At 40.8% G+C, this 24107-nt stretch overlaps 1 protein-coding gene across 1 annotated transcript in view; it reads right to left on the bottom strand.

The window, feature by feature from the left end:
* LOC124776403 (peroxisome biogenesis factor 1) overlaps nucleotides 1-24107 on the bottom strand; it is a 388232-nt gene that overhangs the window by 151003 nt on the left and 213122 nt on the right. The window contains 1 exon segment of the mRNA XM_047251383.1: nucleotides 19320-19379. Within this exon segment, the coding sequence (XP_047107339.1) occupies nucleotides 19320-19379 (60 nt within the window).

Genomic DNA, 24107 nt, shown 5'->3' with positions numbered 1-24107 from the left:
CATCTTTGTTCCAGCACTTGTGGTTACGCCAGAACAGGCTTATTTTATTTTTGTCTAATTAAACAGTGATGTAGCTCATGAAATGTAAGTTTATTTTATCATTCTTCAATTAAACTAACCATAGGATTAAACAATGACTTTGCTCATACGTGTTTCCATTTGTAACATAAGGACAGCTATTCTTTATATATGTACAAAGTCCACCACTTGCTCACTGCCATTATGAAAAATAATACACCCATTAGAGGGTTAATACAAGGATATACCTACCACTTTATGATGCACCTTCTAACAGTAAGAACTCCAGCTAAAAGGCCTATAAACTCTGTCACACGAGCAATGACTCTCTGTTCTGTAGAGTATTTGCTTGAACATGCATGATCTAAGGATGTCTTCCACTTTAGTTAGTATTCCAAACTGTCTTCGGTTTTGTGGCAGTGTAAGAAACTAATCATTCTGGGATTTAAAAAAGAAGTGTATACAGGCCTTTCAGTTTGGCCACTGTGTTGAATTCAGAACAAACACCTATTACATCTTTAATTTTTCATGGTGTAGGACACCTTTTATTAAGTTTATGGAATGTAAGCATATAAATTTTTCCAATTCTTCTACAACTTTTTGGTCACGTATTTTCCTGCAATTCTCAGAATGAGTCAAAAAGTTAATAAAAGTCAGTGCTTTCAACAGTGCATAGAATTTGGCCTAAACTATAATTTGATCACAAAGAAGTCATCATAGTGTTGCTACCACCAAAACTAGACCCCAGAATGTTTTGACATTTCAGTGCTTCATTTTCATCTGACAAACCACTTATGAAGCTACCTCTTTGCCAAAGACCAGCCCCTTTGATGCACATTCACATGTTCCTTGATGATGTACACAAGGGATATACTGGCAACATTTAATCAGTCTCTTAGCTCATTCCAAGGTCGACCAGAAGATGCATAATAAAAGTATCAGTACAAGAAGGGGAAATTGCATAGCTGCATGCTTGACACTTGATGGATTAACCACATATCAATTGGTTGGTTTGTGAGTTTACATTATTATTCATATAAAAAGTAGCCTTTAATTAATATTTAACATTGTATTGTTCATCTCTGAACTCTACTGAGACTAAGCAGATGCAAATGTCACACCTTTTCTGTAATGAAGCAGCACAAGAAAATTATATGCCAAGCAGTATTAACAAGAGGACAACGAGTAAAATGAACACATTACAACTGAAACTGGACAGCCTGTGAGTGGAGCAATCAGTGGCTCTTCTGTTTTAATAATAGAGAAATATATTTAATTTGCATAAAGATCTGACTGTGTAGATCGCAACATTTTATAACAAAAACAGAAGTTTTATTAAATTAAAAGTAGTGTTAACAGATGACTCACATCGTGCTTAATGAAAAGAATGCAAAAGACTGTACTTCATGATTAACACACTGGAGAATGAGAATCTCTTTCAGATTAGGAGAAATCATTGGAGTTCCACAAGGTTGAGTATTGGGTCCTCTGTTGCTTCTCATGTGTGTTTATGACCTTCCATTTAACACACAGCAAGCAGAATTATTACATTTTTAATAGAGAAATATATTTAATTTGCATAAAGATCTGACTGTGTAGATCGCAACATTTTATAACAAAAACAGAAGTTTTATTAAATTAAAAGTAGTGTTAACAGATGACTCACATCGTGCTTAATGAAAAGAATGCAAAAGACTGTACTTCATGATTAACACACTGGAGAATGAGAATCTCTTTCAGATTAGGAGAAATCATTGGAGTTCCACAAGGTTGAGTATTGGGTCCTCTGTTGCTTCTCATGTGTGTTTATGACCTTCCATTTAACACACAGCAAGCAGAATTATCACATTTTACATATGTCACAAGCACATAATTCAATCCCACTAGACATACAGTAAATAAAGAAATTATAAATAATTTGTTGAGAGGGATTATTGAATGATTCTCCGCAAATTGCCTCTCTCTTGATTTTAAGAAAATACAGTATATTCAATTTTGCACATCAAAATTTATGACACCATTGATAAATTTACAGTAGAAGCAGGGGATAGTAAGCCAGGCAGAACCTTTACAACTTTGGATGTACATACTAATGAGAATTGAAATTGGAAAAAACTCACGTTAGAGATTACTAAACAACTAAGTTCAGACACTTTTGTACTTTGTGTTATTGCAAGTAGTGGACAGAGGTAAATCAGTAAGTTAACATACTTTGCTTATTTTCAATGAATAATGTTATCTGGAATTTTACTCTGAGATAACTCATCTTTCAAGCCATAACAATAATATGGTGCTCATCCTCAATTACCTTGAGTAAGTTGAGGGTTGGGAATTTTAATGATATTATCATGCATGCAACTTCCTGGAAGTATCATGCCAAGTATAGTCAAGACAGACACAAAGCTGGTCCCACCACTGTAGTACAAATTTACATGCCAACTAATTCCACAGATGGTGAAGTGAGACTGAAAGAATGTCTGATGTGATAAAAGAAATTATTCAGATAGATAAGGAGAAGAAGAATTTAATTTGTGGGGAGGAGACTGGAATTTGATAGTAGGAAAAGTAAGAGAATGGAAAATAGTTGGAGTTATGGACTGGGGGAAAGAAATGAAAGAGGAAGCTACCTGGTAGAATTTTCCTCAGAGCACAAATCACTCAGCACTAATACTTGTGAGGGGGATTACCGGGTTGGTTGCACCGATAATCACACCTATTTAGCAATAGTTCATTTATTAACCTTAACATATACAAGGATGACAAAGAACTGAACTGAACATGGCGGAACAGCCAAAGATAATGCTTAGAGTCCAAAGATGAATGCATATTGATGTTGGTGTCGATTTCATTGGCGCCACATGACAGCCCCCCCCCCCCCCCCCCCACACACAGTACGGAGTACTCTTGAGAGGCCAGTTGGGGGGGGGGGGGGGATGACTATGGCGTCGGCAGGGGTGGTCCGCAGGAGCTGGATCACTGTCAGCTCGACAGCATTGTCGGGGAGCTGCGTGGGTAGATGTCGTGAAGGAAGGTTCAGCCACCAAACCTAGAAATCGTTGAAGCGAGCCGGGCGTCGTACTGGGTGTGCGGCAACAGGTAGGCCGGTGGTTTGCGTGTGGAATGGAGCGACGACGACGATGTCTCCGGTGAGTGTGACGAACACATGTAGCATGTCTAGGTCGACGTCAGGCGGGAGGGGAACACATTTCACCAGGTGGCAGGGAATGGTGGAGGTTGTGTCATGAGCACTGGATGAAGAGAAACACACGATGAACAGTGTATAATCACTCAGTATTATTGAGATGTCATGGATTATGTCCGGGTGGACAGGCACAAACACCTCGAGGAGGGCACCTTCAAGACAGGGGGGGCGTGAGAAATCTCGACAGGGTGAGGCAGGCGACGGTGGAAAGGTCGAAGGGACCGGCGAAGGGCCCAGCGGCGAGGGCATGACCGTAGGTAAGCTCGACATGGGGAGCATGTGGTCACTCGACGGAGTGTGTGAGACTGGAGTAGAGGGCGAGGTCGGAGGAGAGCTCGATGATTGGAGCTAGAAGTCACTCAACGGAGTGTGTAAATCCGACATGGAGGGAGTGGTTGGAGCGTCATGAACCACGACAGTGAGTGGCGTGGTCGTGGCCTGAAGGGGGGTAGAAGAAGGCTCGACATGATCAGGCTTAAGTCTGCTGAGAAAGACTGTAACAGCTGAATCTTTCATCTGGATGTCATAGGTGTTGGCTGAGTGGCGGAGAACTTGGTACAGGCCAGTATATGGAGGTTGGAGGGGAGCACGGACATTGTCATCTTGGAGCATGACGACTCGCAATTGTCCAGAGATTTCGGGACGTGAACCTTAGGCCGGGAATTGCTGGCGGGCGGAGGGATATGGAGGTTGATGAATTGGCGTCTGTCCCAGTCCCGAAGGAAGGTAAGTCAGACTGCGGGAGAGAAGCGGAAGGGCTCACAAGTTTGCAAGGGAGAACAATGTTCTGGCCATATATGAACTCGGCTATTGTGCCTTTGAGGTATTCCTTATAAATCGCACAAATGCCGAGTAGCACAAGGGGAAGGGCCTCCGTGCATAGAGAGTCGTGGCATCGAAGAGCCGCCCTGAAAGTGAGGTGCCAACACTCGATTAGCCCGTTACTTTGCGGGTGATATGCTGTGGTACGGATGCGCCAGATGCTGCAAATGTTTAAAATCCCATTGAACAGGGCCGACTCAAATTGTCTGCCCTGGTCAGTTGTGATGATAGCTGGACATCCAAAATGGGATACCCATGACTCGACGAAAGCTTGAGCAACAGTTTCTGCCGTAATACTGGGGAGGGGGACAGCCTCGACCCAGCGAGTTGTTTGGTCGATAGATGAGAGAACATAACGAAAGCCATTAGAGGGGGAGAGAGGGCTGACAATGTCAATATAAATATGCTGGAAACGTCCCAGGAGGGATCGAAAAGACGCCGAGGGACGGTGAAGTGTGCTTGTGTACTTTGCAGCGTTGGCACGCAACGCAGGAGCGTACCCATTGCTGGCAGTCCTTGTTGACATTTCTCCACACAAAGTGCTCTGCTATGAGGCTGGCGAATGCATAAACACCAGACCGATGAGCTTGCTGTTTGGTCTCTTCCCCCATCCAATCCAATCCACACGAACACCGGGGTGGGCTAAATTATGCAATGCGTTGAAGACAGCTCAATGGAGCATGGTTGGGATGAGGGGGCGTAACGTTCCCGTACTGTCGTCGCACCAGATCTCACCAGAAATGCCAGGGAAGGTGGTGCGGATGAAGTGTAGTGAAGAAGTAGAGTCTGAAATTAGGTTTTGTGTTTCCTCTTTGGCAGGTTGGAGGTTAGGCAGTTCAGAGAGGTCTAACAGTGAATGGACAGCATCGGCTTGTGAAAGGAAATCAACAACTATATTGTCAGCACCCTTTATGTGTCTGACATCGGTGGTGAATTGAGATATGAAGTCCATGTATCTGAAGCGGCGAGGAGGCGGTTCAGCTGGCAGGTTTGTAATGGCCGCAGCCAAGGGTTTGTGGTCCGTTAAAACATAGAAAGGGCGTCCCTCAACGTCAGTCTTAAAATGCTTAATCGCTTCATAGACCACGAGCAACTCCCTGTCAAGCACGGAATATTTCCATTGTGCATTGGTGAGCTTGCATGAGAAGAACTGCAGAAGTGAAGTTTGGCCATCGATTGTCTGGCTAAGGACACTGCCGATGGCAGGATCGCTCGCATCTGTGGTGATGAAATGCTGTGTATTGGGATGAGGATGCGCGATGATGCAGGCCTCAGCAAGAAGATTTTTGAGGACAGTGAAAGAGTCAGTCATAGCAGGGGTCCATGTAACGGGCCGAGATCCAGAAGTGTTGGTGCCTGCCAAGGCGTCTGTCAGTGGAGGCTGAATCTCCGCAGCTTGAGGTAGATATCAGAGATAATAAGTAACCATCCCCAGAAAGCGGAGCTCTCTGAATGACAAAGGTCTAGGTAGGTTTAGTATTGTTTGTCCTTTCTCAGGAGGCAGTGAAATGCCGTCGGCAGAGACTCGAAAACCAAGAAAAGTGACAGCGGGTTGATGTAGCTGCAATTTGTCCTGGTTGGTCTCAATGCCTGCTGCTGCGAGAGTGTTCATAACAGTTTGCACATGTCGAATGTTGTTCTTGACAGAGGAGCTGAACACAAGAATGTCATCAAGATATGCAAAGCAGAAATTTAGGTCGAATAGCACTTCGTTGATGAAGCGTTGCCAGGTCTGGGTTGCATTTTTTGGACCGAAGGGCATGAATCGAAACTGAAATAACCGAATCGGGGTGGTGATTGCTGTCTTCTCAATGTCTTCAGGTGCCATGGGTCTCTGATGGTAGGCCCATTTGCAATCAATGACAGAGACGTGGTCGCACCTGTGAGGGAACTGGTAAAGTCGGCAATGTTGGGTATGGGGTAGGTGTGCATAATTGTTCGTGCATTTAGTCGATGGTAGTCTCCGCACATGTGCCAGGACCTGTCTTTCTTGGGTGTCGTATGTATGGGCATAGACCAGCTACTGGCAGAGGGTTCAATGACGCCGGAGCTTAGTAGTTCAGAAATCTGATTTTTAAGGTCGGAGATGCACTCGGGAAAAAGTCGACGTGGTTTACTGGAGATCAGGGGACCTGGTGTGAGGCAAAGCTTGTGAACCGTTCCGTTGGTGACGACGGAAATGTTGCCGGCGGCACGGGAGGCGGTTTGTTTACAATGTGTGGTGGGCGGGACAGGCGAGGCATGGTCGTGGTGTTCAGAGCCACTTGGCGGACCAGACGGGAGCCAAGGTGGCAAAGTGTCCCAGGAGTCAACGCGACAAGATGGCCACCGGCCCATAGTAGTGGCACCGTGGTCAGGTGAGCTCGGTAGAGCTCATGAGCCGTTGGTGAGTCCATTGTCCGAGGGCGCGGCCTGTGGCATCAAGGTCGCAGGTGAAACGCTTGGCGCGAGTGCACTGTTTGTGTTGTCAGTGGTGGTTGCATGGCGGCACGCAGGAGCCGAAGTTGCATAGTTTGAGGTGCTGTGCGCGAAGGGCAGGGTAGGAGCTGTCAGTTCGGGAACACGTGATGCTCATCGCGCATGCGCACTTGTGTCTGGCCGAGTGTCAAATGCTGCTGTGTTAGGAGGGTGTGGCCCTGCGGAACTGTCAGTACACATTATGGCAGTCTTGATAGCACAGTTGCAAGGGAAAACGGGAGGTAAACACATGGAGGCTCGATTGCTGGGATTGCAAGCAGATTTGGCGCACTTACTGACCTTGCTTTGTCCTTGCTGTAGTGTCTGTAATTCCATTGCTGCATTCGAGAGCTGGAGCTGTGTTTCGTGGAGCCAGAGGGAGAGCGCAAAGTTTTTTTTGTGTAGGCGAGCGACGTGTTCAAGCTCAACAAGGCACTTGTGCGTCAATTTCGCACACTACAAAAGTCCACTCAAGTTTGCAGTTTGTGGAGATTGAGACGAAGTGGGAAGTTGAAGCCGAGCAATGTATTTTAGTTGAATTCACGGCATGCAGTGAAGTATGATGAGGGCGGATGTTCGACAAGACTAAGGACGTAGGCAGCAGCGAAACATCGGCACCTGTGTCCTCTAGGAAAAGGTATCCCGACGAAACGAAATGTCTTTAATGTAAAGTTGTCCGCAATTATCCAGTCATTCCCAGACACAATGGAGCACAGAGGAGGGGGGGGGGGGGGGGAGAGGGGGGGGTGCCTGTCATGTTGTGCGCAGGAGGTGGCACCCAGGCCTACCTGCAATTGGCTTGTGGGAAGTAGCAGGGTGGTCTGCAGTTCCATGCCACCTCACTAAACCGTGTGTGGAAGTAACAGTACGGGTAGTGCGGTTGCATTTCCTGTGGAAAGTTCGTTGCCAATGGCAGTGGCCGAGGTTCGGTGGCCGCAGAAAACGGAAGACGTTACAACTCGGGGTCACCAGTGAGGAGGATTACCAGGTTAGTTGCACCAATAATCACACCCATTTAGCAATAGTTCATTTCTTAACCTTAACACATACAAGGATGACAAAGAACTGAATTTAACATGGCAGAACAGCCAAAGATAATGCTTTGAGTCCAGAGATGAATGCATATCAATGTTGGTGTCGATTTCATCGGCGCCACACTTGGTTTAAGAAGCATCAAAGAAGGCTGTATATATGGACAAGACCCGCAGACAACGGAAGATTTCAGGCTGATTACACAATGGTAACACAGAGATTCCAGAAATAGTTTTTAAACTGTATGACAATTGTAGAGGCAGATGTGGACTCTGACCACAATTTATTCGTAAATTGGAAAAAGAAGAAATTGCAAAAAAATAAGAAATTAAGGTGGAGGGTTCTGGGTAAGTTGAAAAAGAAAAAAAAAAAAAGAGATGTTATTGAAAGTTTCAGAGGGAGCATTAGACAATAACTGACTGAAGTAGAGGACAGGAATACAGTAGAAGGGATGGGTAGCATTAGGAGATTAAATAGTGACAGCAACAGAGGATCAAATAAGCTAAAAGACAAGGTCCAATAGAAATTTTTGTACACCACACAGGAGATATTAAATTTAATTGATAAAAAGAGAAAATATAAAAACACAACAAGTGATGCAGGTAAAAGGGAATTAGAGGTCTACAAAGTGAGACTGACAAAAAGTGCAAAATGGCTAAACAGGAATGCCTACAGGACAAATATAAGGCTATAGAAGCATATATAACTAGGAGAAAGGTAGATACCTCCTATAGGAAAATTAAAAGACCTTTGGCGTAAAGAGAAGCAGCTATATGAATTGCAAGATCTCATATGGGACATGTACTAAACACAGAAGGGAAAGCTCAAAGTGTATAAAATATATAGAGGGGCTGTACAAGGGAGATGAACTTTAAGGCTGTATTATCGAAAGGGAAGAAGATTTAGATGAAGATGACATGGAAGACAAGATAGTGTGACAAGAATTTGACAGAGCACAGAATAATCTAAGTCAAAACAAGATGCCTGGAGCAGATGACAGTCCATCAGAACTACTGATATCTTTGGGAGAACCAGCCATGACAAAACTATTCCACCTGGTGTGCAAGATGGATGAGACAGGCAAAAATCTCTCAGACTTCGAGAGGATTGTAATAATTCTGATTCCAAAGAAAGCAGATGCTGAAAGGTATAACTAATGCTACATAATAAATAATACTTTACTATACATAATAGAAGTTAAATTCTGAGACAAATAATTTAAGAATAAAAAAACCGATAGAAGTCAACCTCGGAGAAGATCAGTTTGGATTCCAGAAAAATGTAGAAACACTGGAGGCAATACTGACCATATGACTTATATTAGAAGATAGATTAAGGAAAGGAAAAACCTACACTTATAGCATTTGTAGACTTACAGAAATCTACTGACAATGTTGACTGGAGTGCAATGATTGAAATTCTGAAGATAGCAGGGGTAAAATACAGGGAGTGAAAGGTTACTTGATCTCTGCCCAAACTCTTTGCCTTTACAAATGTCTGCTTGTGTCTGTATATGTGCAGATGGATGTGTGTGTGTGTGTGTGTGTGTGTGTGTGTGTGTGTGTGTGTGTGTGTGTGTGCGCGCGCGCGAGTGAATACCTATCCTTTTTTCCCCCTAAGGTAAGTCTTTCTGCTCCCGGGATTGGAATGACTCCTTACCCTCTCCCTTAAAACCCACATCCTTTCGTCTTTCCCTCTCATTCCCTCTTTCCTGATGAAGCAACCGTTGGTTGCGAAAGCTTGAATTTTGTGTATGTGTTTGTGTTTATTTGTGTGTCTATCAACATGCCAACGCTTTCATTTGGTAAGTTACATCATTTTTGTTTTTAGATATATTTTTCCCACGTGGAATGTTATTTTATGTTTGGCATTAACATGAATACCAAGGAATCAATAATACAGAGTTATTGTATCTGCAGTGAGATGCAGCTGTCTGTATGACTAGGACCTTTATATTTAAATTAATAACAAATCTTCAGATGAACTGTCGACTTATTTCTGTTGTTATGCTAACATGATCTCGGGTATTATCAAGAGCAGATTCTGTTTATTTTAGCTAAAGGTATATGTATAAGAGTTATAGTGATTGTAATGGACTAAAGCTGTTTGTATGACTGTACACTTCATATTTTAAAAATCATGAACAAAAGTTCTTTAACTGTTGACTTATTTTTATTCTTACATTAGAGTGATCTGGAATATTGGTAAAGGCAGCTTCTGTTTGTTCCAGCTAGAATTAATATGTGTAGAAGTACTGATTTACGTTATCAGTAGAGGGTTTTAACATTTAGAGATATAGTACAGGTTTTATTCTGTGGTAGGATATTACACTGACACCAGTGTGGTTAGTATGTAAATAGCAGGAGGGGGGGGGGGGCTCATTGAGAGGGGGGGGGGGGGGGGTTGGGGAGCAGGTTTAGGGTTCGTTGAGTGATTACTTGTTATGAACTAGTAGATCTTCAAAGTTCTGAATGAAAAATTTGTTTCTCAGTTCAGTTTTGGTCATTGAGTAGGTAGTCAAGTGCTGTATTTGTGTAGATAAATATTTCAATTTCTTCAAGAAGGTCAAGTATTTTGCCTTTGTTGGCAAAATGTAGTATTCAGAGATTCTGTTCTATGTTGTTTGCAGTACGATGGTATTGGGCAAGATGTGAGGCAAAGCTGGACTTGTTCAGGTTGTTCAGATGGAGTGCATCTGTGTGTTCTTTAAATCTTGTTGTGAAGCTTCTACCAGTTTCTCCAATGTAGAAGCTTGGACATGAGTTGCAAATGAGCTTGTACACACCTGACTTTTGATACTGTTGTATAGAGGTTTTGGTGCTGTGTATGATTTTATTTTGTATTTTGTTGTTGGTGAAGAAATGTATTTTTATGTTGTATGTCTTGAAGAGGTTGGCTATTTGGTGAGAAATCTTCCCTAGGAAAGGTAGGCTAACAAATGTGGTTTTCTTGTTTATGGGTGGTTGTTCAGCAGTTGGTTGATTTAGTTTTGCTGTATGGATTAGTTTATGTATTATTGCAGCATTGTACCCACTGGTGGAGGCAATTGATTTAGTAATTTCTGTTTCTTTTTGTCTTTCACTTGTGTCCATTGGGATTTTAAGCATGCAATTAACCATTGTTCTGAAGAATGCTTTTTTCATGTTGGTCTGGATGGCAAGAGGATTTGTGTATGCCATTGGTGGTTGTTGGCTTTCTGAAAATTTGAAATTTATGGTTCTGATTTTTATTTGACATTGTTAGATCAAGATAGTTAATGCCTTCTGGTGTTTCATGTTCTACTGTGAATTGGATTTTATTGTGTATTTTATTAAGTTCTTTGGCTAGATTATCTATTTCTTCTGTTGTTCCATTGAACAGAATGAGTGTGTCATCAAGAGAGCATTTGTAATAAAGCAGCTTATCTTTTAGTTGGGTTTGGGACCTAAAAATGTTATTTTCAAGGTTATTGATATATATGTCTGCTAGTAAGCCTGCAAGACTACTACCCATTGCCTGACTACCTACTCAATGACCAAACTGAACTGAGATACAAATTTTTCCTTCAGAACTTTGAAGATCTACTAGTTCAAAGCAAGTAATCACTCAATGAACCCTACACCAGCTCCCCAACCGCCCCCCCCCCCCCACCCAATGACCTCCCCTCCCTCTATTTACATACTAACCACACTGGTGTCAATGTAATATCCTACCACAGAATAAAACCTGTACTATATCTCTAAATGTTAAAGCCCTCTACTGCTGACATAAATCAGAACTTTTACACATATTAATTCTAGCTGGAACAAACAGAAGCTGCCTTTACCAATATTCAGATCACTCTAATGTAAGAATAAAAATACGTCAACAGTAAAAGAACTTTTGTTCATGATTTTTAAAATATGAAGTGTACAGTCATACAAACAGCTTTAGTCCATTACAATCACTATAACTCTTATACATATACCTTTAGCTAAAATAAACAGAATCTGCTCTTGATAATACCCCAGATCATGTTAACATAACAACAGAAATATATCTAAAAACACAGATGATGTGACTTACTGAACGAAAGTGCTGGCAGGTCGATAGACACACAAACAAACACAAACATACATACGAAATTCAAGCTTTCGCAACAAACTGTTGCCTCATCAGGAAAGAGGGAAGGAGAGGGAAAGACGAAAGGATGTGGGTTTTAAGGGAGAGGGTAAGGAGTCATTCCAATCCCGGGAGCGGAAAGACTTACCTTAGGGGGAAAAAAGAAAAAAAGGACAGGAAAATGTCTGCTTGTGTCTGTGTATGTGCGGATGGATATGTGTGTGTGTGCACGAGTGTATACCTGTCCTTTTTTCCTTTTTTCCCCCTTTTTTCCTTTTTTCCCCCTTTTTTCCTTTTTTCCCCCCTAAGGTAAGTCTTTCCACTCCCGGGATTGGAATGACTCCTTACCCTCTTCCTTAAAACCCACATCCTTTCGTCTTTCCCTCTCCTTCTCTCTTTCCTGATGAGGTAACAGTTTGTTGCGAAAGCTTGAATTTCGTGTGTGTGTTTGTGTTTGTTTGTGTGTCTATCGACCTGCCAGCACTTTTGTTCGGTAAGTCACGTCATCTGTGTTTTTAGATATATTTTTCCCACGTGGAATGTTTCCCTCTATTAACAACAGAAATAAGTCAACAGTTCATCTGAAGATTTGTTATTAATTTAAATGTAAAGGTCCTAGTCATACAGACAGCTGCATCTCATTGCAGATACAATAACTCTGTATTATTGATTCCCAAATTACATCTCTGTACAAAGTAGGCCTATGCCATATCTTTCTGTCAAGATCTTTGTTACAAGCAACAGTTGTAAAGCACATACTGCATGCTGGAAAAGTCTCGCTGTCAAAGTGTACATTAATATTGTTTGTGTGGAAGTGTGTGTCCTTATATAACTACTGGACATCAAAATGGAGGTAGACAGATGGACACTAACCGAAAAAAGCCGCCTATACTGTCGCAGTAAGTAAAAACTAAATTTACATCCATATCGACAGGTAAGCTACAGTCATGGCAATACATTAAAGTGTGACCCATCTTTCTGCCATAGAGCCAGCACCCAGCATTATGCTACTACCAGTAATGATGTAACTTCCTGAAACCATCTGAAGATGAACCTGAAAAGGTTCGAAAACCGGTTCATGGAATAAGACATAATTATTCAAAAAAGTGACTGGTTGCAGTTCTGTATAATTTATTTACATTCAATATACAGTCACGGTTCTAAAATATCCATAATGGATAAGCATAAAAAGAATTTAAAGATTAGAATATTTTAGCGCTCTCTCTCTCTCTCTCTCTCTCTCTCTCTCTCTCTCTGTGTGTGTGTGTGTGTTATCTATATATCTATCTACCTATCTCTCTAATATTACCTCTGCAACCTCTTGTGAGATATAAGAAAGAGGAAACAATATATTGAGCAGCTCTTCTAGGAACACGCAGTCCCACAATTTTGACAGTAAACTTCTCCATATTGCACACTGACTCTCTTATAGATCCTGCCTCTGGAGTTGGATGAGTGTTCGTATGATGTTCTTGTACTTACTAAACAAACCCATGAAAAAATATGATTCCCTTCGTCAGATCATCTGCATGATCTCTTTCAGTCCTACCTGGCAATGGTTGCAGACTGAAGAGCAATACTCAAGAATCAGTCAAACTAGGGATTTGTAAACTACTTCCTTAGTAGGTGGACTACACTTTCTGAAGATACTTCCGATGAAACTTGGTCTGGCTTCTGATTTTCATAACTGGATTTCAAACCGTTAGTGATCACAGACTCTTAACATGCCGAGTAAAAGCTGACATAAAGCTAGAAAGGAACAGACTCATCACGAGAGTTGTTCAAGAACAGGGAGGTTTAAACAATCAAATTAAGCAACAGGTTCATCATTCTAGGAAATTAATTTATTGACACAGTTAAGAGGGGCAATTACTTGTTGTTGTTGTTGTGGTCTTCAGTCCTGAGACTGGTTTGATGCAGCTCTCCATGCTACTCTATCCTGTGCAAGCTCCCTCATCTCCCAGTACCTACTGCAACCTACAACCTTCTGAATCTGCTTAGTGTATTCATTTCTTGGTCTCCCTCTATGATTTTTACCCTCCCCGCTGCCCTGCAATGCTAAATGTGTGATCCCTTGATGCCTCAGGACATGTCCTACCAATCAATCCCTCCTTCTTGTCAAGTTGTGCCACAAACTTCTCTACTCCCCAATCCTATTCAATACCTCCTCATTAGTTACATGATCTACCCACCTAATCTTCAACATTCTTCTGTAGCATCACATTTCGAAAGCTTCTATTCTCTTCTTGTCCAAACTAGTTACTGTCCATGTTTCACTTCCATACATGGCTACACTCCATACAAATACTTTCAGAAATGACTTCCTGACACTTAAATCTATACTCGATGTTAACAAATTTCTCTTCTTCAGAAATGCTATCCTTGCCATTGCCAGTCTACATTTTATATCCTCTCTACTTCGACCATCATCAGTTATATTGCTCCCCAAACAGCAAAACTCCTTTACTACTTTAAGTGTCTCATTTCCTAATCTAATTCCCTCAGCATCACCCGACTTAATTCGACTACATTCCATTTTTCTTGTTTTGCTTTTGTTGATGTTCATCTTATATCCTCCTTTCAAGACACTGTCCATTCCGTTCAACTGCTCTTCCAAGTCCTTTGCTGTCTCTGACAGATGCAATCGGCAAACCTCAAAGTTTTTATTTCTTCTCACCGGATTTTAATCCCTACTCCAAATTTTTCTTTTGTTTCCTTTACTGCTTGCTCAATATACAGATTGAGTAACATCGGTGAGAGGCTACAACCCTGTCTCACTCCCTTCCCAACCACTGCTTCCTTTTCATGCCCCTCGACTCTTATAACTGCCATCTGGTATCTGTACAAATTGTAAATAGCTTTTCGCTCCCTGTATTTTACCTCTGCCTCCTTTAGAATTTGAAAGAGAGTATTCCAGTCAACATTGTCAAAAGCTTTCTCTAAGTCTACAAATCCTGGAAACGTACGTTTGCCTTTCCTCAATCTTTCTTCTGAGATAAGTCGTAAGGTCAGTATTGCCTCACATGTTCCAACATTTCTATGGAATCCAAACTGATCTTCCCCGAGGTCGGCTTCTACCAGTTTTTCCATTCGTCTCTAAAGAATTCGTGTTAGTATTTTGCAGCTGTGACTTATTAAACTGATAGTTCGGTAATTTTCACATCTGTCAACACCTCCTTTCTTTGGGATTGGAATTATTATATTCTTCTTGAAGTCTGAGGGAATTTCACCTGTCTCATACATCTTGCTCACCAGATGGTAGAGTTTTGTCAGGACAGGCTCTCCCAAGGCCGTCAGTAGTTCTCATGGAATGTTGTCTACTCCCGGGCCTTGTTTCGACTCAGGTCTTTCAGTGCTCTATCAAACTCTTCACGCAATATCATATCTCCCATTTCATCTGCATCTACATCCTCTTCCATTTCCATAATATTGTCCTCAAGTACATCGCCCTTGTATAGATCCTCTATATACTCCTTCCACCTTTCTGCTTTCCCTTCTTTGCTTAGAACTGGGTTTCCATCTGAGCTCTTGATATTCATACAAGTAGTTCTCTTTTCTCCAAACGTCTCTTTAATTTTCCTGTAGGCAGTATCTATCTTACCCCTAGTGAGATATGCCTCTACATCCTTACATTTGTCCTCTAGCCATCCCTGCTTAGCCATTTTGCACTTCCTGCCGATATCATTTTTGAGACGTTTGTATTCCTTTTTGCCTGCTTCATTTACTGCATTTTTGTATTTTCTTCTTTCATCAATTAAATTCATTATCTCTTCTGTTACCCAAGGATTTCTACTAGCCCTCATCTTTTTACCTACTTCATCCTCTGCTGCCTTCACTATTTCATCCCTCAAAGCTACCCATTCTTCTTCTATTGTATTTCTTTCCCCGATTCCTGTCAATTCCATTATATAATCTATCTGATACCTTTTAGTATCTCCAGGATTCTTCCATGTATACAACCTTCTTTTATGATTCTTGAACCAAGTGTTAGCTATGATTACGTTATGCTCTGTGCAGAATTCTACCAGACGGCTTCCTCTTTCATTTCTTACCCCCAATCCATATTCACCTACTATGTTTCCTTCTCTCCCTTTCCCTACTCTCGAATTCCAGTCACCCATGACTATTAAATTTTCGTCTCCCTTCACTACCTGAATAATTTCTTTTATCTCATCATCCATTTCTTCAATTTCTTCATCATCTGCAGAGCTAGTTGGCATATAAACTTGTACTACTGTAGTAGGTGTGGGCTTCGTGTCTATCTTGGCCACTATAATACGTTCACTATGCTGTTTGTAATAGCTTACCCGCACTCCTATTTTTTTATTCATTATTAAATCTACTCCTGCATTACCCCTATTTGATTTTGTATTTATAACCCTGTATTCACCTGACCAGAAGTCTTGTTCCTCCTGTCACCGAACTTCACTAATTCCCACTATATCTAACTTTAACCTATCCATTTCCCTTTTTAAATTTTCTAACCTACCTGCCCGATTAAGGGATCTGACATTCCACACTCCGATCCATAGAATGCCAGTTTTCTTTCGCCTGATAACAACGTCCTCTTGAGTAGTCCCTGCCCGGAGATCCGAATGGGGGACTATTTTACCTCCGGAATATTTTACCCAAGAGGACGCCATCATCATTTAACCACACAGTAAAGCTGCATGCCCTCGGGAAAAATTACAGCTATAGTTTCCCCTTGCTTTCAGCCGTTCCCAGTACCAGCACGGCAAGGCCGTTTTGGTCAGTGTTACAAGGCTAGATCAGTCAATCATCCAGACTGTTGCCCCTGCAACTACTGAAAAGGCTGCTGCCCCTCTTCAGGAACCACACGTTTGTCTGGCCTCTCAACAGATACCCCTCCATTGTGGTTGCACCTACGGTACGGTTATCTGTATCGTTGAGGCACGCAAGCCTCCCCACCAATGGCAAGGTCCATGGTTCATGGGAGGAGGGGGAGGGGGGGGGGGCAATTATTTAAAAAAGATAATTTTTCAAACAAAGCTAAAAATTTCTAACAAACAATAATATGAACATATTCAGCAAAATGTAAAACTACTCAGAAATGACTCGGGGAGGATGTGACGTGAATTTAGGTGAAAAGTGTTAGAAAAGGAAAGTGCAAAATGTACACAATGCCTATGGGGATGACAGCTCTCAAAAACTGGAACAATACTGTAATTATTTTACTTCAAGGCAAAGGAGACAATACATACAAAAAACTACAAATCAGTCAACTTCCTCCCTAAATTATCACCAATCAGACATAAAAAACTGAATTGTAATCAGGCAAAGCAACAAGTAATTGCAGTCATTAACAAAATTATATCATGGAGTAATGAGTATTAATTACCACTTTGCCTGGGATTCAAAGACTCTGGCAAAGCTTTTGATTCAGTTACAACAAAACCCATATGAACAGCACATGAGAAACAAATGACTAATTTAACCTATGATGTTATTCTGAAGAATATAAACATCAAAGCTAAAGTTTCTTACGCTTCACTGTAACACTGAGACGTTCAAGACTGATAATGGAGTCAAGCAAGCAAGGAGATTCTGTTTTCAGTAGTCATAGATAGGGGTTGCTATGTGATTTTACAAAGCATGCAAGAGCAAAACAGATATAAATAGCTGAAGTTAACTCATAAAAAACATTAATGGCTAATGATCTAGTGTATATTGACGCCCAGAGGATTGCAAGTTTTGCTGTAGTGACAATTCATGTCTATGCACTTAAGAGATGGTATTACTAATAAGAAGGAGCCATATGGCTTGATTTGTGAAGTAGCCACTGAAGCTGAGGTGTGATGTGCAGAAGTACGTGGTCAACTATCCTCTTGGCCACAGTCTGATAGTAATCATTCATTCAGTTGGGCAGCTGGTTGGTGGTCACACCCACAAAAAACCTATGCAGAAGCTCAACAGAGCTGATATAACTTCTCTGACAGATGCACATGAAATGATCGAAATGATGTATGACAGGTCTGGAGACAGAGGACAGGTCTTGCACCTGAATCTTCCACAAGGTATGGACCGCATAAGAAGAGGAACACTTATCATACCTCCCAAAGTGGTATTTCGCCACCCACCCAGCCTTAAAAATAGTCTGGTGCACCCTTATGCCAGGCCTACTTTCACCCCTTGCCATATTGAGTGTCCAAAATAAAACAGGCCCCTAAAGTGTTCCCCGCATTTCATGACAATGTAATCTGAACAGCAAAGAGATCACCAGAAAATTATCCTACTAAATGAATCTAATCCGTGAAAACATTAATCCAGTGAAAGGCAGCTTGCAACAATAATCAAGAGATGCTCATGGAAGAATGATGAAATGCATTATAGAAAAAAAAAATCAAACCTGCAGTGAAATTAAAATAAGGATGGGTACAATGTGAACCAGATGGAAAGATGGCAGATAGACGGAAGAAGTTCTTTGCTGTATATGCGTGATAGTAAAATCCTAAAATGTTACATTTTCTTATATACTGGTCCAACAAGCACCACTGGGACAATCTTCCAGTGCTTTCCTTTTTGAATGATACTGGATGAGATCATCACAAGGGCAGTCATTACCCTTGCACCATAAAATGAAGCAGCTGCCCTAAAAAATCAAAAACATCTGCTGGTAGCTGCATATAGTACCGTCATAGTAAGCACTAGAATAAGATGAATAGGCATCACAGCTACACCATAAAAATCATTTACGAGATTAAGGATACAATTGTTTTGGTAGGAACAAGCAATGCTTTTTGTGAATTTCAAACTCAGAAGCAAAGGCACCAATGCAAGTATGCAAAAGTCTACAAAATTTTACAGTTTTCAATCCACAATTACGAAGGTGATATGAAAGCCTAGAGTGTTCTTCCTACACCTGACAATGCCTGCCTGCATACACCTCTTGAAACACTACAATTAATCATATTATCAGGATGAGAGTAATTTCCTCATTCTCCTTTGAATAGATCTGGTACCAAGTGAATCATTCAATGGCAGAGAGCATTTATATGAGGACAATATGTATGAAATTGACACCATAAAGTTATTGTGCCATTCTTTCATGTTTATAACTTCAGAAACCGTACTTCATGACAGTACTGTCTTTCACAAATCAGCTCTTGAATCACAGACAGCTGAAATGCTACTTAAGATTCATTTAAATTCTTCATGGTTTTTTATAACATCCAACTTATTTATGTGGTATGTCTCCAAACAAAATTATTTTGAAACTAAACCATTGTTAAACAATGTCAACAAATAAGGCATGCTTTTGTTACTGGATTTACAGATATTTGAAAGTGTGTACTAAATTGTCTTGAGACCCTAAGAATAAATTGTAATTGTTTGTTTGAGAATGAATGCAACCTGTATTCACCAAGATAAAGAGTGTAGATCACAAAGTAAATGTTGCACAACATGAAAAGGGGAACAACAACACACTGTAGATGGGAAGTGAGGATTACAGTGTCATCTACAAAAGAATACAAGTACCAAAACCAGATAATCCTCATAACATCAACTGGAAATTGGGGGGGACTAGTATGTTTCTCTCAATTGCAGTGGTGTCATAGATCTTTATTTTTAGTTACCAATAATATTTCCTTAAAGTAAGAAATATTGTGTAAATTATACACATTTAGAGCTTTTATCTTAAGATGAATAAACGAAAAAAAATCTTTAGAAAACGTAAGTGACCACTCACCTTGGAGCCAAACTATCAAATTCATCAAAAAAGAGTATACATGGCTTGGCACTCTGTGCTCTGGAAAAAAGCAAGCAATTGATTTGTCAGTTTCTATTTATGCATTATTTCAATTACACGAATATTTCTTAAATAAAAACCTGTTAAAACTACATTTATCTACAGAATTTCTTGATGGCAATGATGGCTCTCACTTTTTATGTCCTGGTACATAAGTTTCATTTTTCAGTTATTTGCGTAATTGGGGGGGAGTAATTCAGATCCTGAATGAAATGTATGTTGTAATATCCTGACCTCAAATATAATGAGATATTTCAAACAGAGCAACCTCCTCTATCCCAACCTGAATGGATTCTGAAAACATTGGTCATACAAAACCCAACTTGTGCTTTTCTCACATGAGTGTACTGAAAGCCAAGAATTATGGTTAAGTACATGTGGTACATCTTGACTTCTGAAACATATTTAACTCAGAATCACACCAATACTCATTAATGAAAGTATGGTCTTATGGAGATAGCAAATAAAATTTTTGACTGGATTAGAGATTCCTGGTATGGAGGTTGCAACATGTTATCCTGGATGGGAAGTCATCAACAGAGGTACAAGTAACTTGAGGTGTGTCCTAGGAAAGTGTGTAGGGACACTTGCTGTTAATGTTGTATATTCATAGCCTGGTGAACAATGTTAACAGCAAACTCTAACTTTTTGCAATTGGTGTGGTTGTCTATGAAATACTGTCTAAAAACAGTTGCACAAATATTCAGTCAGAACTTGATAATATTTCAGAAAGGTGCAGAGGATGGTAGACTTCTCTAAGCATTCAGGTAAGTACAATTGTGCACTTCACAAAATGAAAAAAAGACATAGTATTCAATACTACAACATTGAAGAGTCACAACTGGAAATAGTTAACTCACAGAACTAGCTGGGAGTGACAATTTGTAGGGATATGAAATGGAATGATCATATAGGCACTGTTGTAGATAAAACAGATGGCAAACTTCATTTCACTGGTACAATATGAAGAAAATGCAATCAGTTTACAAAGGGATTTCTTATGAAAAATATGTGACACATTCTACTACATTGTTCAGGTTTCTTGAACCCCATACCAATCAGGCATGACAGGGACACTGGATGTATACCGTATGAATGGTCAAAGGTTTGTTTGACCTGTGGGAGAGCATCATGAAGATGCTGAAAAACCTGAACTGGCACACACTTGAATAAGGAAGTCAACTATCCTGTTAAAGCCTAGCTAAAATGTTTTATGGACCAGTATTAAATAAGTAATGAACATTACAGCTCCCTACTTATTGCTCCCATAGAGGCCCTGAGGGCAAGATTAGACTAATTACAAGATTAGACTAATAATAATTAGAGGCATTTAAGCAGATATTCTTCACATGCTCCATACATACATGGAATGCTAAGAAACCCTAACATATGGTATAATGAGAACAAGCCTTTGCCAAGCTAATTACAAGATTAGACTAATAATAGTTAGAGGCATTTAAGCAGATATTCTTCACCTGCTCCATACATGAATGGAATGCTAAGAAACCCTAACATATGGTATAATGAGAACAAGCCTTTTGCCAAGCTCTTCATATTACAGTTACTGATGTTAATGTGCATATATGCACTATTTACACATACAGCCATACAATCAAGAACCTGCACTTATATTACAAAAATCAGGAGGGACTTGGATGCATAACACTTTATATGCATAAGAGGCAATCAAAAAGTTCCCATTCAGAGGTCATATGATCCAGAACCGGTATGCCAGTCAAGCAAAATCACTGTCAGCACTGAGGCAATCATTTCATCACCACACCAAGTTGAACATACCCATTTGGTAAACACCATGTCCTGCTGCCTGCTACACATCCTTGTCCAACAGGAATCATCACCATTGAAGGCCTTTTTTAAGAGGCTGTAGATGTGATAATCACATGGGGAGAAATGAGGACTAAAGGGAGTGTGCTCACATGTCTCCCATTTCAGTTGATCCATAACAGACAAAGCTGGCCTCCCAAATTGACCAGCATCTTGTGTCAAATTGCAAACAGCATGGAACTTGGTGCACCATTCCACACCAATCGTCTTCGACAGAGATGCTGTCCCATACACACTCATCATACTCCAGTAGATGTCTACCAGTGTTTATCCTTCAGCAGCTAAGAAAATAATAACAACACGTTGGTTCTGATGGTATGCATTTGGTAATAACGTCACTATAGTTTGTTTTCACATTTACCACACACACTTCAGAAAGACATGAATGCCCCTCTAATTCCTTGCCCACATGTCAGTGCTTACGTATTCACATTGAAGTTGTGCTACATTACCTATACACTGCATCGACACCCTCAAACAGAAACTTTTTAATTGCCCCTTAGAGTACACATGTAGGAAAACAAGTGGTGGAACCCATGTAATAGCATTCAATGTATGTTACAAAAAAGTTATTAAACTGTAATAAAACAAAAAATTAATGATAACAGAAATGGCTGCGTTACACATTTATATAGCCAATTTAATTACACTGTTCAAAATGCAATGGCTTTGTAGTAGCTATAGAGTAATGTCATGCTTCAAAAACTAAGAATTTCATAATTTAAAACCCTGACTGTTCTGGGTTGAATGCTCAGACACATGCAGCTATGTTTCCACATGCAGGTGGGGATAAACAGCCTACACTCAGGTGGTCAACACTGTCTATACTGATAAGAGCACTGATTAAAGAAGTGTGACTGCAACAAGACATGTTCCACAGAAAAATCCAATCTAAGTAAATAACACCCCTCAGGAGACACCGCCTTAACAAAACACTGTCCATGTGATCCAATGAAATGGAGGGCTATACCAGCAGTAGTGTAACTACCGGCAGGGCCTCCTAAGCCGGACAGGTCTCCATAGAGGATCCAAATGAAGAATGTCTCACAATGTCTTGTCTAGTGTCCTATCCTGTCCTATCCTATCCTATCCTATCCTATCCTATACGCCCCCTTCCTTTCCTTTTCATCTCTGTGATTGTGTGGCAGCAGGCACAGTCCCCTAATGTGGACAGCAGAAGATCCTTGGAAACCAGGACAACATTGAATGGATGGATAGCATTCTGTAGTCACGGTGAAGACAAGCTAAGGGGTAAGGCCCTGAAATAAAACCTTGGAAGGTGTCCAGACCATGAGGTGGCAGCCCCACCAGGACACTCAGGGGCTGTGGGCTGATAACCTGCACCACCAAAAACCACATATCACAGAAACTAAAAGAAGAGACAGCCAGATGGATCTTAAGGATATGACCTTTGGCCTGAAAAGGAAAACCCGTATTGGTTTTTGGAATGTAAGGACATTGAGAGAGGCAGGAAGGCTAAGACAGGTTGAAAAAGAGATGGAGAACTACCGACTAGATATATTGGGACTAAGTGAAATAAGGTGGCCAGAATTTGGGGAATTCCAAACACAAAATAGTGGAGTGCTGCTGTATGCGCGTCAGACAGGTGAGGGCGTGATGCATAGGAATGGTGTAGAGCTCTTACTGTGTAAAAGCAGCAAGAAGAGATTACTGGAATGGAAACCAGTCTCAGAATGGATAATAACTGCACACTTTAAAACAAATGTGTGATATGTCACTGTAATTCAATGCTATGCACCTACTGAAATATCTAAAGAAGAATTAAAAGATGCAATTTATACAGAGCTTAACGGAGTCCTTAGACAAACAAATTCTAGGGACATAAAAATTGTAATGGGTAACTTGAATGCAAAAGTTTTTTCAGGAAATGAAGGGCTTTAACATATCACGGGTGTGCGTGGCACAGGGATCAGAAAAGTACATGTTGAACTGTTGATAAATACGTGCTCTGAACATGACCTAGTCATTGAAGGCACATTGTTTCCACATCGTAACGGACATAAGATAACGTGGGAACGTGGGTTTCTCCAGACCACGTTACCAAAAATCAAATAGACCACATAGTCATAAACCGCACATTTCAACACTCTCTGTTAGATGTCAGAGGAGCAGATATTGGAAGTGACCAACACCTAGTTTTGGCGGAATTCAGACTCAAGATAGTGGTAAATAGAACCAAGCTCAATCACAGGAGAAAGAAAATAGATGTGGCAAGGTTAAAAGATCATCAGATCAAAGAAACATTTGCCCTTGAACTACAAGGTGTACAACTTTGCTTCCACCATTTGCCGATAGGTGGCGACAACGGTAAATAGCGGTTGAAAGAAACAGATCGTAGATGTCAGGCACTTAGCTTGGACCTCGGTCAACATAACCTCATTCAAACTTTAGTCGGTTTGTGTCTGCATCATAAAGTTGTTTTCAATTGAAAATGTCAGTTGATGAGCCTAATTCCCGTCATTTGCAGGAGGTGTTACTGTTTTGTTTCAATATGAAGAAAACAGTGCCTGAGTCTCATCAAATACTCTCAAATATGTATGGTAAGGACGCTATTAGTGAAAGAACATGTCATGAGTGGTTTCAATGTTTCAAGAATGGTGATTTTAACATCTTAGACCAGCATAGTAGTGAAAGAGAGAATGTTTCCAAAGATGCAGAACTGGAGACATTGCTGAGTGAAGACCTGCATCAAAATCAAGAAGAATTGGCATGATTAGTGGGAGTGAAACAGCAAGCCATTTCAAAATGTCTCAAGACCATGGGCATGATTCAGAAAGAAGGAACTTAGGTCCTGTGTGATCTGAAACCAAGAGACGTTGAACGGCGTTTGTGTGTTTGTGAACAGTTGCTTCAGAGGCAAAA

Source organism: Schistocerca piceifrons, chromosome 2 (assembly GCF_021461385.2).
Source record: "Schistocerca piceifrons isolate TAMUIC-IGC-003096 chromosome 2, iqSchPice1.1, whole genome shotgun sequence".
Lineage (NCBI taxonomy): Eukaryota > Metazoa > Arthropoda > Insecta > Orthoptera > Acrididae > Schistocerca > Schistocerca piceifrons.
The sequence above is the reverse complement of the archived record's forward strand: the minus strand, read 5'-3'. Positions and strand labels throughout refer to the sequence as shown.